The sequence below is a fragment of the Penicillium verhagenii genome, assembly GCF_028828195.1.
Source record: "Penicillium verhagenii strain IBT 33310 chromosome Unknown utg000007l_segment0_segment0, whole genome shotgun sequence".
NCBI classification, from domain to species: Eukaryota; Fungi; Ascomycota; class Eurotiomycetes; order Eurotiales; family Aspergillaceae; genus Penicillium; species Penicillium verhagenii.
In genome coordinates this window covers 1,081,430-1,093,395 of record NW_026643171.1, presented here as the reverse complement: position 1 = coordinate 1,093,395, position 11,966 = coordinate 1,081,430, and the positions used below count along the sequence as shown (strand labels likewise).

General features: G+C 46.8%; 2 protein-coding genes across 2 annotated transcripts; one reads left to right on the top strand and one right to left on the bottom strand.

Moving 5' to 3' along the window:
* Positions 1-2,133: 2,133 nt before the first annotated feature.
* Positions 2,134-7,558, bottom strand: encA (non-reducing polyketide synthase encA; the record flags this gene model as incomplete). Its single annotated transcript, XM_057166474.1, has 4 exons — positions 2,134-3,381; positions 3,440-6,871; positions 6,961-7,209; positions 7,364-7,558. The coding sequence occupies 4 exons, from the start codon at positions 7,556-7,558 to the stop codon at positions 2,134-2,136; spliced, it is 5,124 nt and encodes a 1,707-aa protein (XP_057019515.1).
* A 1,104-nt stretch (positions 7,559-8,662) lies between these two features.
* N7466_007084 (uncharacterized protein) lies at positions 8,663-9,840 on the top strand (the record flags this gene model as incomplete). Its single annotated transcript, XM_057166473.1, has 3 exons — positions 8,663-8,753; positions 8,805-8,934; positions 8,985-9,840. 3 exons carry the CDS (start codon positions 8,663-8,665, stop codon positions 9,838-9,840), a joined length of 1,077 nt encoding a protein of 358 aa, XP_057019514.1.
* Between the last annotated feature and the right edge of the window lie 2,126 nt (positions 9,841-11,966).

Here is an 11,966-nt window from a genome sequence, read left to right as displayed (position 1 = left end):
GATCAGCGGGCGCAAAACCCAATCAAAATGATGAAGCGATAGAAAGAAACTGGATTAACGAGGGCTCGCTCTTAGAAGCTCTCTCAAGGCGAGTACTGCAACGAGAGAAAGTCCCGGGGGCAAGAGCATTTTATAATGCGTTATCAGACTCGGGAGCTGGAGATCAAACCATCTCAGCAAGATATAGATCGAAACCGAAGGCAAATCTACCCCGAGGGCAGTACATAGTCGCGTGGCAGTGATTGGGTTGGACAAGGAGTAGGGGGGTCGTAGCGCCCGGGCTTATCAGTGGAATGCACCCATGATGCATGATTGGGGCCAAGGATGTCAACATCGCGACATATTTTTTGGGATTGAGCTGATTGGCCCCCGGGCTTAGATAACCATCACTGAAACAAATGGTGTGGATGGCCACGCGAAACAAGATAACCTAGATGAATTATCATGCGGGCCAAGAGCCCTACGTAACCCCGAGGCCCTCGGCCAAGGCTAAACTAGCCGCGTCTGATAACAATTGCACTAGTGAATTCGAGGTTAGAATGGGAGCTCAAAAAGAGGAGAATTGACGGTATGCAAAATCAAGAGTGGGGAATATTAAATAATGATGGAAAACTGTCGTCAATTCCATATAGAACATATGCATGAGAAATTTGCATGGTGCTCGCAGCCTCCAGCTGCAGATAAGAGGCCGCCATACTTTCTTGGCTACCAAGAGTCCAAGAGTCCAAGACTCCAAGACTCCAAGAGCGGAGGCAACAAAGTTCGCATTCTGGAAGGTTTCGCCAAGGTCACTAAGATCCTTGTATGTACAGGCAATAATAACCTTATCAGTAAGACGGGCATCAGATGCTTTCCCGATTCTCCTAGATAACCATAACTTATTTTTGGCTTATCGCGCCAAGTTATGCACCAGGTTATGAAGGCCCCCATTCAAATTCTGGAAAGAATACCGAAAAGGATCCTGTTAGTGCTCTAGGCCGAGCTCCTTTTTCTCTGTTCGGTGAATTAATCCGAAAATCCTCATTCGTATAGCCATTAGAGTTCGAAGTAGCACTCCTTATATGGAGTGATATTGGGGAAATATTTAGCGACGGCCTGCTCACATCTAGTGACACTTTCCAAGAGGTATAGAAATGCACTTCGCTCAAAAGAGTCATTAGTGCGTTGGAGTTCAGCTCTCGGCTTTGACCGTGCCACCCGGAAGGGGGAGGAAGATTTGCAATGCCATAACCGCATTGGAACGGCAGTGGCATGTATTTGCCACATTGATATTGAATCTGGGGTAGTCGGGCAATGCAAGCAGGCGAAACCGGTTCTCTTTCCGATCGACCTGCGCCGAGACAAATGCCCAGAGGGGGACTCTAGGTTCGTGCTACAATAGGGTCTCGTCGGTTGGCCCGATTGGTGCATGCCGATAAGCAGGGGGTATAAGTCGTTGATGCAATAGGGTCGATCCCTGTCACGTTTCCTTGCAGGTCTGCGGCTCGGCATGGGACATAATTCGAAGCAAGGAATGCTAGAGTCGGTGACCGCAAGAACCACATTCGGGGTTTCCTTTGACATCACTGTTCCGAAGTTATGGCATGCCGTTAAGACTGTTTGAGCGAAATCTGAGTGTAGATTATCAACAAGGAAAGTATTCTCTTCTTTCGCTTTGGGGGAATGTCTGGGTAAGCAGAGGAAAACCCTGGGATTCACTTAGGTGAGTCACGAAGATTATGTACGGGCTTTAATGTAAACACGGGTTACTCTCATGCTCACACCGTCACACGGGTCATATGACGCGCTAAGCATAATCGGGATGTATTGATGTCTTGATCTGCCTGAATCTGCCTCAAATTGATCCCTTCTCAAGTCTATTCTCGAGTCTATTCTTAAGTCTATTTTTAAGTTCATTCTTAAGACCATTCTCGTTTAGACACTAAGATCTATACGCGTTCTGGAATACAACTCATCGGACCTCCTATGAATTATGATGAGCCATTGACATCAATCTGGAGAACATGCATATAACCGAAATTTAACATTTGAATAACATTTGAAACTATACTCAAAGAAATATCACCAACAACACAATCTCATTGGCGAAGCTAATATTGGCGTGAAGCCGACCGACACAAAACCTTGGAACAATTAGCCAAATCGTCCAGAAAGCGCAGCCAAAGAGATTTTAAAGTCTCTGACAGTGGGACATTCCAAAAACACATGACTTTGCAGTACTATGTTGAGTTCAGTTGCGAACTTTTCCACCAAAACAAGCGATAGGAGGGAATCAACTCCCATCGAAGACAGCGATGTCTCATCAGTCATATCTTCCAGGTCCATTCCTGTCTCAGAGGCAATCAAAGCCATTGCTTGAGCGACCACGACACTTTCTGTGACTTGCCCTTGATTGCCAACAGAGAAACCCTTTCTTGGCCCTGGCAAATTGCTGGAACATTCTCTTTCAACTGGGCTTGGAGTCACTGTAGAGAGATCTGTTGGCGGTGTGGATACAGTCATTTCATCTTCAGAAGAGACGACACAACGATGAAGTCCCACTCCAGCCGATACAAGCGATTTGAGTCCGTCTCGTGGAAAGAACCGACCGAGGAGTACTCGCGGATATGACCGAAGCGTCATTCTTCCGATGACGCCGATCACCTCGTTGGCTTCGAGGACATATACGTCGCCCTTGCAGAGTGTTGTGCTCTCAGGGACAGGTTGCATCTTGACATAGGTTTGATACTTGATTCCCGGCGTTAGTGGTCGTGCGAAGCGCATTGATTGCCAACTGTCCATCACGAATATGTTGTTTCGATTGTCTGCAGCATTGCCGCAGTTGAGAGCAAAGCCTCGGATGTGAGCAATGGGGTCAATAAACTGCGGGCAGACGGTCCACTTGCCATCGGATGGAGGGCTGAGAATAACCTCTGCTGTGGCCTCCATACCGTTGAGAACGACGGACTGCATTCCATGGTAGGGTTTGGAGTACTCGACAAGTGTCTGGAAGAGAGTGTATATCAGGTCTCGCGATAGGCGACTAGCCTGGCCCTTGTTTGCCATCTTGTTGAGAATATCGATTCGACTGGTAAGTAAATGGGTGAGATCTGCCCATTCTTTCATCCATACTTGCGAGTTTTCAAGTTGCACAACACCAGTTGCGACCAACTCTTGGTTATTTTCAGAGAGGAGGTGATACCACGACATATCGATCACGCCTCGCTTGAGGTCTGCAGAAGCTTTAACTTGAACAATTTGAGTCCCCGTCTGATGTTCATGGGGCATCAGGCCTTTGAGAATCTGCACGTTGGAAAAATCCATTGCGGGCAAAGGTGCTCCTGGCCGAATATTTGTGTGAAGATAATTCGCTAATGTCAAGGCCATGTCGGTATAGGCAAACTTGATGATTGAGAGTTAGTTTAGTTGACGCAAGAAGATCTTTCTGATTATGACTTACCACAGACACGACGGGTCGGCCATTCATCTTATGACCTGACGCAACACGGAAGAAATCCGAGTCGACAATATTGGACCGAACAGTCACTGTGCCTCTGTCATCCAATATACTCTCCTCTACCAGCTGGTGTATCAAGGTTGTGCGCAAAGAAGGCTCATGCATGATCCCGGTAGCCTGAGGGCTGCGAGACCCTTTGTCCTTGACAAGCATCCAGTCACCGTTATACTGGATCCAGTGATTCTTATTCTTCCAGTGGTATGCTGGAAGATTCAGAAGACGTAGCTCAGTCTCGAAGGGCTGATACCAAGAATTCCAATTCAATTCCACGCCTGCGTGGTATAACTCTGCCATTCCCTTTGCGAATGTATGCCAATTATCTTCCTCTTGCCTCAAGCTTGGGAAAATGAGAGGAGGTTTCTCAAATGCCGCACGAACCGAGTTACTGTACGTTGGGTGGGCTCCAATCTCAATCCAAATCGTGTTGGAATCAATCGCACCCAATTCTTGAGCCTTTTCAAGCACATTGACAAATTGCACAGGCAGTCGTGTCATATTCCGCAGATAATGACTGTCAAATGTATTTCCATCGCTGATGCAGCTTGCCAAGGATGGTGATAGTACAGGTACTTGGGGCTCTTTGAATGTCACTGCTTGGGCGACCTTTTCAAACCTGTCAAGGATTGGCTCAATCTGCGAAGAGTGAAAGGCATACTCCACATTGAGCTTGGTTGATCGATAACCGCACGATGTGAGGGCCAATTGAACCTTTGAGATGCTGTCGGCAGTTCCCGCGATCGAAATATTGTTGTGTCCATTGAGACAGGCCACTTCAAATGGTATATCCTGTGCGATGTTCCGAATCTGGTCAATGGTCGCCCGGACTGCGAGCATGGCATGGGTGTTTGGTGTGCAGAGTTCCTTGAGCAGCATTGCTCGTTGACCGACAAGAAATATGATATCGCTGGCGCAGAGAACACCCGCTGCATACAATGCTGGGTATTCTCCCAGACTGGCACCGATGACCATTCCAGGAGTCACTCCAAGGCTGCTCCATAAGCGACACAGTGCCATTGCAATGCAAACTGCCAGTAAATTGATCACAACAGGATCTGTCTCTATTGAATCGGAAGTTTTGGTCGCGATTGACGGTACAATAGATGGAAAGCCATGGAGAATACAGATCTCGTCCAGACGCCTAATTTCGTCTCCAAAAACGGGTTGATTTTCAAACAACTGACGGCCAACACCAACATAATGACTACCTTGACCAGAGAAAACTAATGCAGTCGATCGTGGGGTCTTTGAGACTGGCCTCTGAGAATCGTTGGTTTGCAATTGCTGACGAAGGGAATTGGTGATCTGCTGGATTGTCGCACCCTCAGCAGCCACACGATATGGGTGATGCATTCGACGTGCTGTAGTGGTATAAGATAGACTGGGGAGGTGAATGGTGGGATCGCTTTCTAAGTGATCAATGAGATTTTGCAAGTTTCCTTTCAGAGAGAAGATATTCTTGGCTGAGACCCCTACGACGAAATTTGTGCACGCCCAGCCTTTTGGATCAGGCCTGACAGGAGGTTCTTCTAATAAAAGACTGGTATTACCTCCGGCCGCACTGAAATTGTTCACCATAGCATATCGCTTGCGCGTTGAACTTCTGGGCCATGGGGTGTTTGTTTGTGGGATGCGTATATTCAAGTCGTCGAGTGCAGGGAATCGCGGATTCAATGCTGTTTTGATGCCAACGTGTCGAGGAATTTCATTGTGTTGAAATGCCAGAAGAACTTTGATGAGTGCTGCCATCCCAGCCGCTGCCTCCGCGTGCCCGACATTGGCTTTCACGGAGCTGATGTACAATGGGTGTGTTCGTTCCACACCCGGGGGGCTAAAAACGCTGGTAACAGATTCCATCTCGATCACATCGCCGACTTGGGTCCCCGTACCATGCATTTCGACCACATCCACATCCAGTGGGCTGACACCTGATTGAGTCAAAATTTGCCTGAAAAGGTTGGCCTGTGTTGCCGCGTGAGGATGGGTGATGGAGACTGCATTAGCAGAGTGATTGGTCGCACTTCCAACAATGATGCCCAGTATGTTGTCATTGTCTTGCTGCGCGTCTGCGAGTCTCTTGAGCACGACAGACCCAACCCCGTCTGCGCGACAGTAACCGTCCGCGTTGGAGTCAAAGACTTTACAGCCGCCGGTCAATGAGAGAAAATATCCTCTGCTCAGGCCAGCAAAGCTATCTGAGTTCGTGAGGATATTGACTCCCCCTGCAACCACCATGTCCGCATCACCGTGGAGAAGCGACGTGCAGGCAATCTGAATTGTGGCCAGGCTTGCAGAGCACGCCGTGTCGCAGTTGAAACTTGGACCACTAAACTTGAAGAAGTAGCTAATCCGACCGGGCGCAAAGGCTCGATAATTGCCAGGAATGAAATAAGTATCGACGTTCTGTTCGGCATTTGCCTCGCGATAATCATCACAGCATTGGCCGTAGAACGTTCCAACTCGGAGTTTGTTGGATGACGGTGTGCGATCATGGGTATATCCAGCATGTTCAAGAGCCTCATAAGCTGTGACAAGAGCCAAGCGATGAGTAGGGTCGGTTTGTCCAGCCTCGCGGGGGGACATGTCAAAAAAACCAGCATCAAACAATCCAGGTTGGTCAATAAAGCAACCGAAGGGGCTCATGCTCGTGTTTGGACGTTTGCCCGTAATATCGGTATGGGTGTCAACATCGAATCTATCTGCTGGGACCTTGCAATGAACATCACGTCCCCCTTCCAGCAACTGCCAGAACTTCTCTGGATCATTCGCTCCGCCTGGAAAACGACATGATATGCCGACGATAGCAATCTTCTTTGATCCAATGCCGGGAAAGGCTTTGTCTTCTTCGATCCATTTCCCTAAATCATGAAGTGTTGACCTGATGCCGGGATAGATGGCTGAAATCTCGTGTATTAAATTATCCACGGTGATATGAGTAGTTCCCACTATCTCAACAATGAGCTGTGTTTCATCGCTTAAAGCTGGCGATTCACAAAGAGCTGCGGCCACTTTGTCCCAGCGAGTCAGTTTCGTTAATAGTTCATTAACTGCGGCCTGAAAGAGTTCGAAGACTGTGCGACTAGCCATAAATTCCCCATCACTGGGAGATATTATGTTAGCGACATTGAGAAGATCATCATGTCCTCGAAGTGTTTCTTTGCTTTCCTTGACAACCCAAAGAACGTGGCTCTGGTCGAACAAATGGGGTGCGTGAGATGGGCCCCAATGCATATGCAATGCAGGTGCATGACTTGCATCCTTTAGCGGCCCGCACTGCATTAGTCTGCCCAATTTGGAAGGAGATCCAGAAATCATGACATTGTCGACTCCATGTATAGCGCTTAAAAAGATTCGACTGGGATGCGAATCAGGAAGTCCCTTTGAAGATCTAGGTTAGCAATCAGTCGAATTCGCATTTGACGTTTAGCCCCACCACATCTACTCCGTGGTCATTGGTGCTTACTTACCAGGTAGGCATTGAAATCCTGGACTTCATCTCGGATTGTGTCTTCGCTAGCGCCTTGAGCATTCAAAGTCCAACTGTTAAGAGCGGTACTTGTGGTCTGGGGTTCGAGCTGCCGGGCTCTCTGCTGCATGACGATGCCGGTCCTAAATGCGATACGGATTGCCTCCGCCCCGACAGTTGGTAAGTCTGCCAATGTAGGAGTGAATTGACCCTGAGGGTCTTGAATCCTGCTGTGCGATTCTCGTAGTTCCTATGACTGTTAATTGTCGACCGGAGAATTCATTCGAGGATTTGAGTGCTTACCCAAGAAAAAGACAAAGTGATATGAAACAAGAGAAAGCATTGCTCAACGGCCCAGCCAATGGCGCAGACTGCCAATCTTAACTCTCGATCATGTCCAGTACAGACTGGAATGGAGGCAGGTCGGTCTTCAACTCAGCTGAAAGCCGGCGAAACTCCTCTCGCAGCACCCTCGTGCTCTCCGATAAGTACCATCTCAGTATGTGATCATCTGAAGACTTTGATCGAATTCGCAGCTTCTTGCAGATAATTGAGTATTCGTGTACCGCGGGCGGCTCGACGAACAAGATGAGTTTCATCCTGGATGATCTAAACAACAAAACTTGATGGTCAATAAAAAACTTCTACCATTAAGCTCACTCCCAGTCTGTTATAGCAGTTGGCAAGCTCAATGATTGACCCTTTTATGTGACCCCTGATGTTATCACGGATCAATTCGGAAGCAAAAACAATTCAAGTGGCGCCGAGTACTCGGTTTACCCAAGACATAAGTCTTAGATCACTCATGCAAAGAGACAACATCACCGGTGGCTGAGAACGAAATCACCACATCTCGTGCTCAGTATCCAATGAAAGATTCACGTTCGTATCATTGATCTGTAGATTGGAACCGGAATGAATTGAACGATTTGCATGATGGGAATACTGCAATCGAGCTTGATGAACGACAGGTGTGGTTGCATCGATTGAGATTAGGATACATGCCATGGTTCAATCAATTCATCAATCAATCAATTATGCCAAGGGTAGTTATGCTGTCAGATTACCGGCAAGGGTAGGCTAGAATTTGACTGGGTAAGCTTGAAATCTTCTACGAGATAGTTGTTCGAGGCCACGTTGTCTCACCTGGCAGGTAGGCTGGTAGCCAACGAAAAACTTTCCAGCGCCTCATTAACATAGTAAGAGGAAGGTGAAAGCGAAGTGAAAGCAGTAGATACTTGCTTCGATACGTATGCACGTTCATGCAAATAGTATCGATAAATTTTCGCGAACACGAGAAGTGAATGTAGGAATCTATGCGAAGGGGAATTTGGACATCGGCAGTATTGATCGATGCGCACGGTCAATAAAAAGGGTCACCCACTCGCTTTGAACTCTCATCGAAATTGCATTATCAGTGTCCAACGATGGGTATCGCCGCTTCAATTCTACATTCACTGTTGCTTATGACGGAGAAGGCTCTGGCTGGTGGGATGGCCATTGACCCAACCCAGCAAGACAGCATCTTTCGAGTTTGCCAACGCCTTTGTTTACGACTTCAGTCCCCATCTCGCCGACTGGATGATCTGTCATACAGAGTGATTATTCTCCTTCCTCTCTTTACCTCCTAGTATTCATGGCTGATTACGAGCGTGTATATCTGATAGTTATCTGAATTGGTCACTGTGAAGATCGCGATCGATATGGGAGTGTTCGACATACTTTCCAAGCAGGATTCTGAGTTCACAGCCGCCAATATTGCATCGGACCTAGGAATTGACACCCTTCTCGTGGGTGAGTGACTTTGTTCCTACGACTTCCCCGAGAAATCTCTAACGATACTAGAACGTGTCATGCGCTTCTTGGCCGTTAGTGGACTTGTGCATATCACACCCACCAACGCCTATACGTCAGATCCATGCGTGAAATATTTCAGTCAGGGCGGATATATGCGAGACCAAATGATCTTTCTCCAGTAAATACTACCCTCCAGGCTTCTTATACTATCATTTTGTATACTGACAGTCGCCTCCTACTAAGTGACGTGCATTACCAAGTGTTTCCCAAGCTGGCTGGTTTTCTGGCTGACACCAAATACCGATCACCCGACGATGCCGACTCAGGACCATTTCAAGTGGCCATGAATACAACTGAGCACTTCTTCGAGTGGCTGGGAAAGCGAGATAAGCAACAGACTGCTTTCAACAATCTTATGCAGAGCAGTCGTGGAAGGAAATACCTTGTCAAATGGCCAGAGATCTTCCCTGCTGGAGAACAGCTTTGCCGTTTCCGAGGTCTCACTCCCTCCAATCACATCCAGTTTGTGGATATTGGAGGCGGAGTGGGCCAGGAAATCGAAGCCCTTGTTGACTCAGTACCAGATCTATCGGGTACCTTCATACTGCAGGATATCCCTGAGGTTGTAGCAAGCTGTGTCCTGGCCAAACGAAACGCGTTCCTAAAAACGCAAGAGTTTCAGATTATGGAACATGACTTCTTCCAGCCCCAGCTGGTGAAAGGTGCTGACTTCTACTTTCTTGGTCGTATCTTGCACGATTGGCCTGATGTCCAGGCTCGCCAGATTCTCGGCCATATTAGGGATGCTATGGACGAACACTCGGTTCTTCTTGTTCATGATCGTGTTCTCCCGGATTGTGCAAGCGAGGTATACCCGAAAGATGTTCAAGCTGACTTTATTATGATGGTTATATTTTCTTCTTTGGAGCGCACCGAGTCACAGTTTAGGGACCTGTTCGAGTCAGTTGGTCTCGTGCTGTGCCGGGTATGGAGACCGAAGAAATGCCTGGAATCCAGACAAGCAGTGTTGGAAATTGTGAAAGAGAAATCGTCTCCTTCCATTATATTGCCGTTGAGCGCATGAGAAGTCTTGATGGTGTAATTGTTTAATATGTTCGACTTATTATCGGTTCTTGTTCATATCGAATATCCCCCCACTCCATTATGTTCATGTTTCTATCTCGGATTCTTTATTTTTGCTCCTTCAAATACAAGTTTACAGAAGTTTTTGAACGTTTGAATTCCTATGTAATCTCTCGCAAGTTACCTCGGTATGAGAGTAAGTTTTGAAGATAATTGAAATATAGATTGGACCAGTCTCTTCAATGTTGGTTTCAGACACCGTATGTAAATCTTGGAATGTCTCAAGATACGTACAGGAAGAGACAACCTTAGACTGCGGGACTCAATCGTTTATCGAGGCTTCGTAACTGACGAGGTTCTACTATATAGCGTACTCGCTTACATATTATTGATTAAGTTTACGAATCCCTTAACTTCCACGGTTAGAGAGAGTATAAATCACATTAGTAACGGAGATGTCATGTACTCCCTAGTACTCATTGCCTATGTCCGACAGTTTACTCTCCAAATGCCAAATATCTCGAAAGCGCATCAATTGATGCACAGGAACGGATCATTAGGCATTCCCATGGTAGTGGAAATGATACTCACGCCACCTGCAGACTTCGTGAAGTTTTCAATAGGGCGTAACGCATAGACCCCCCTACATGTAAGCACCGTTATCAATCCAGCCATCAAAAGGCTACATAGGGCTAAACCTATCATTTCCGTATACCTACTATGCCGAGAACTTCTCGGAAGTGCCATATCCGAGAGCTCCTGTCAAAAACCTGACCAATATGCCAGTTCCCAGTTTTCACCTTCACATTTCCGTTATATCCTAGGAACCGCGTGACCTCAAGTTCTTGTAGTCTGACCCCCCTTTTCTCCAAGCTGCTGTTTAGATGTATAGTCAATCGAACATGACTGGGTGCATCATGTTTCCTGCTTATCTTACAGGGTTCCTCATATGAATATCAGAATAATACATTAGAATATTGTTCTGAAGAAGAAGAATCCGGAAAAGTATTCCGGCGAATCCATCTTGGAAGGTGATCAGAAATCTTTCCGTTTTTTGTAACATAACATAAAAACATTTCCACATTCAATTTAGCGCTGAAGGTGTTCCTATGGATATTGAAAATCAAAGTTGGAAGTCAATCAGGATGTGCACTAATATTTGCGTTTGTTACATGATTTATTTCTGATACCTCGGCGTTTGAAGTCTCGGCATCTGAACATTGAAGTATCCGGCTTTCCGATTTCGGGATTTGTTATTGCGGGATCCGGAAGTTCGGGATCTGGCTGTACGGCCTATGATAAAACGGCATCTGAAACTTCGCTGTTTGATACAAATAAATCGGGCTCGTCGCTCATGTAGCATATTTAGTAGTGCCAGTAGTGATTTCCTAAAAGAATCACATATTTTTTCAGGGTCTAGTTGCTGGCCGTGGAGGTCATCGGCGCTGCACAATGCGCCAATTTCGATATCCGTTGTTGGATGTAGTTGGCTCGAGCTGCACTGTAACGCTGTCTCCGATAACACCGTCGTAAACCTTGTGAATACTTCCAGACATCACAAAGGCATCGAAAATCGCAGACAATGTAAGTACCAATGTCCGATGCTGCAAGATAACGGATGAGATAGTTGAATACAGAGTCAAGTCTCACATCCGTCAAGTATATCCTGCAATATGCTCCGGGGCTGTAATTCCACGTTGCAAGTACCGCACTGTGAACATTAGAAAGTTCACGCGGGAGGAAACAAAAACTAAGAGGTGCGGGGCGCAAATGGCCATATCAGATCCTTGAGATCCTTGATATTACTAGTCAACGGTGTTTCCCGGCGTTCAGGCACGAGAATCGCACGTAAGAACTAGTGCACCGACCAATGAATTAACATCCCTCGATGTATGCATGTGTGGTGGGGTTGAATGAACCACGAAGTGTGGATTTTGCGGAGAGGGTTAGGCAGATGAGCCAAACGGAACCCAAGGCATAATGTCAGCTGAAGCGTAAACTATGCATTGTTGATTTTGATCTCAGCTGCTTGTGTCTTGCCTTTTTTGGATGGGTGTTTCTGTATGATTCGGCTAAACCAGGAGTGAACAGAGAAGAAAGAAAAATGCAAAAAGGAGAAGAACAAAG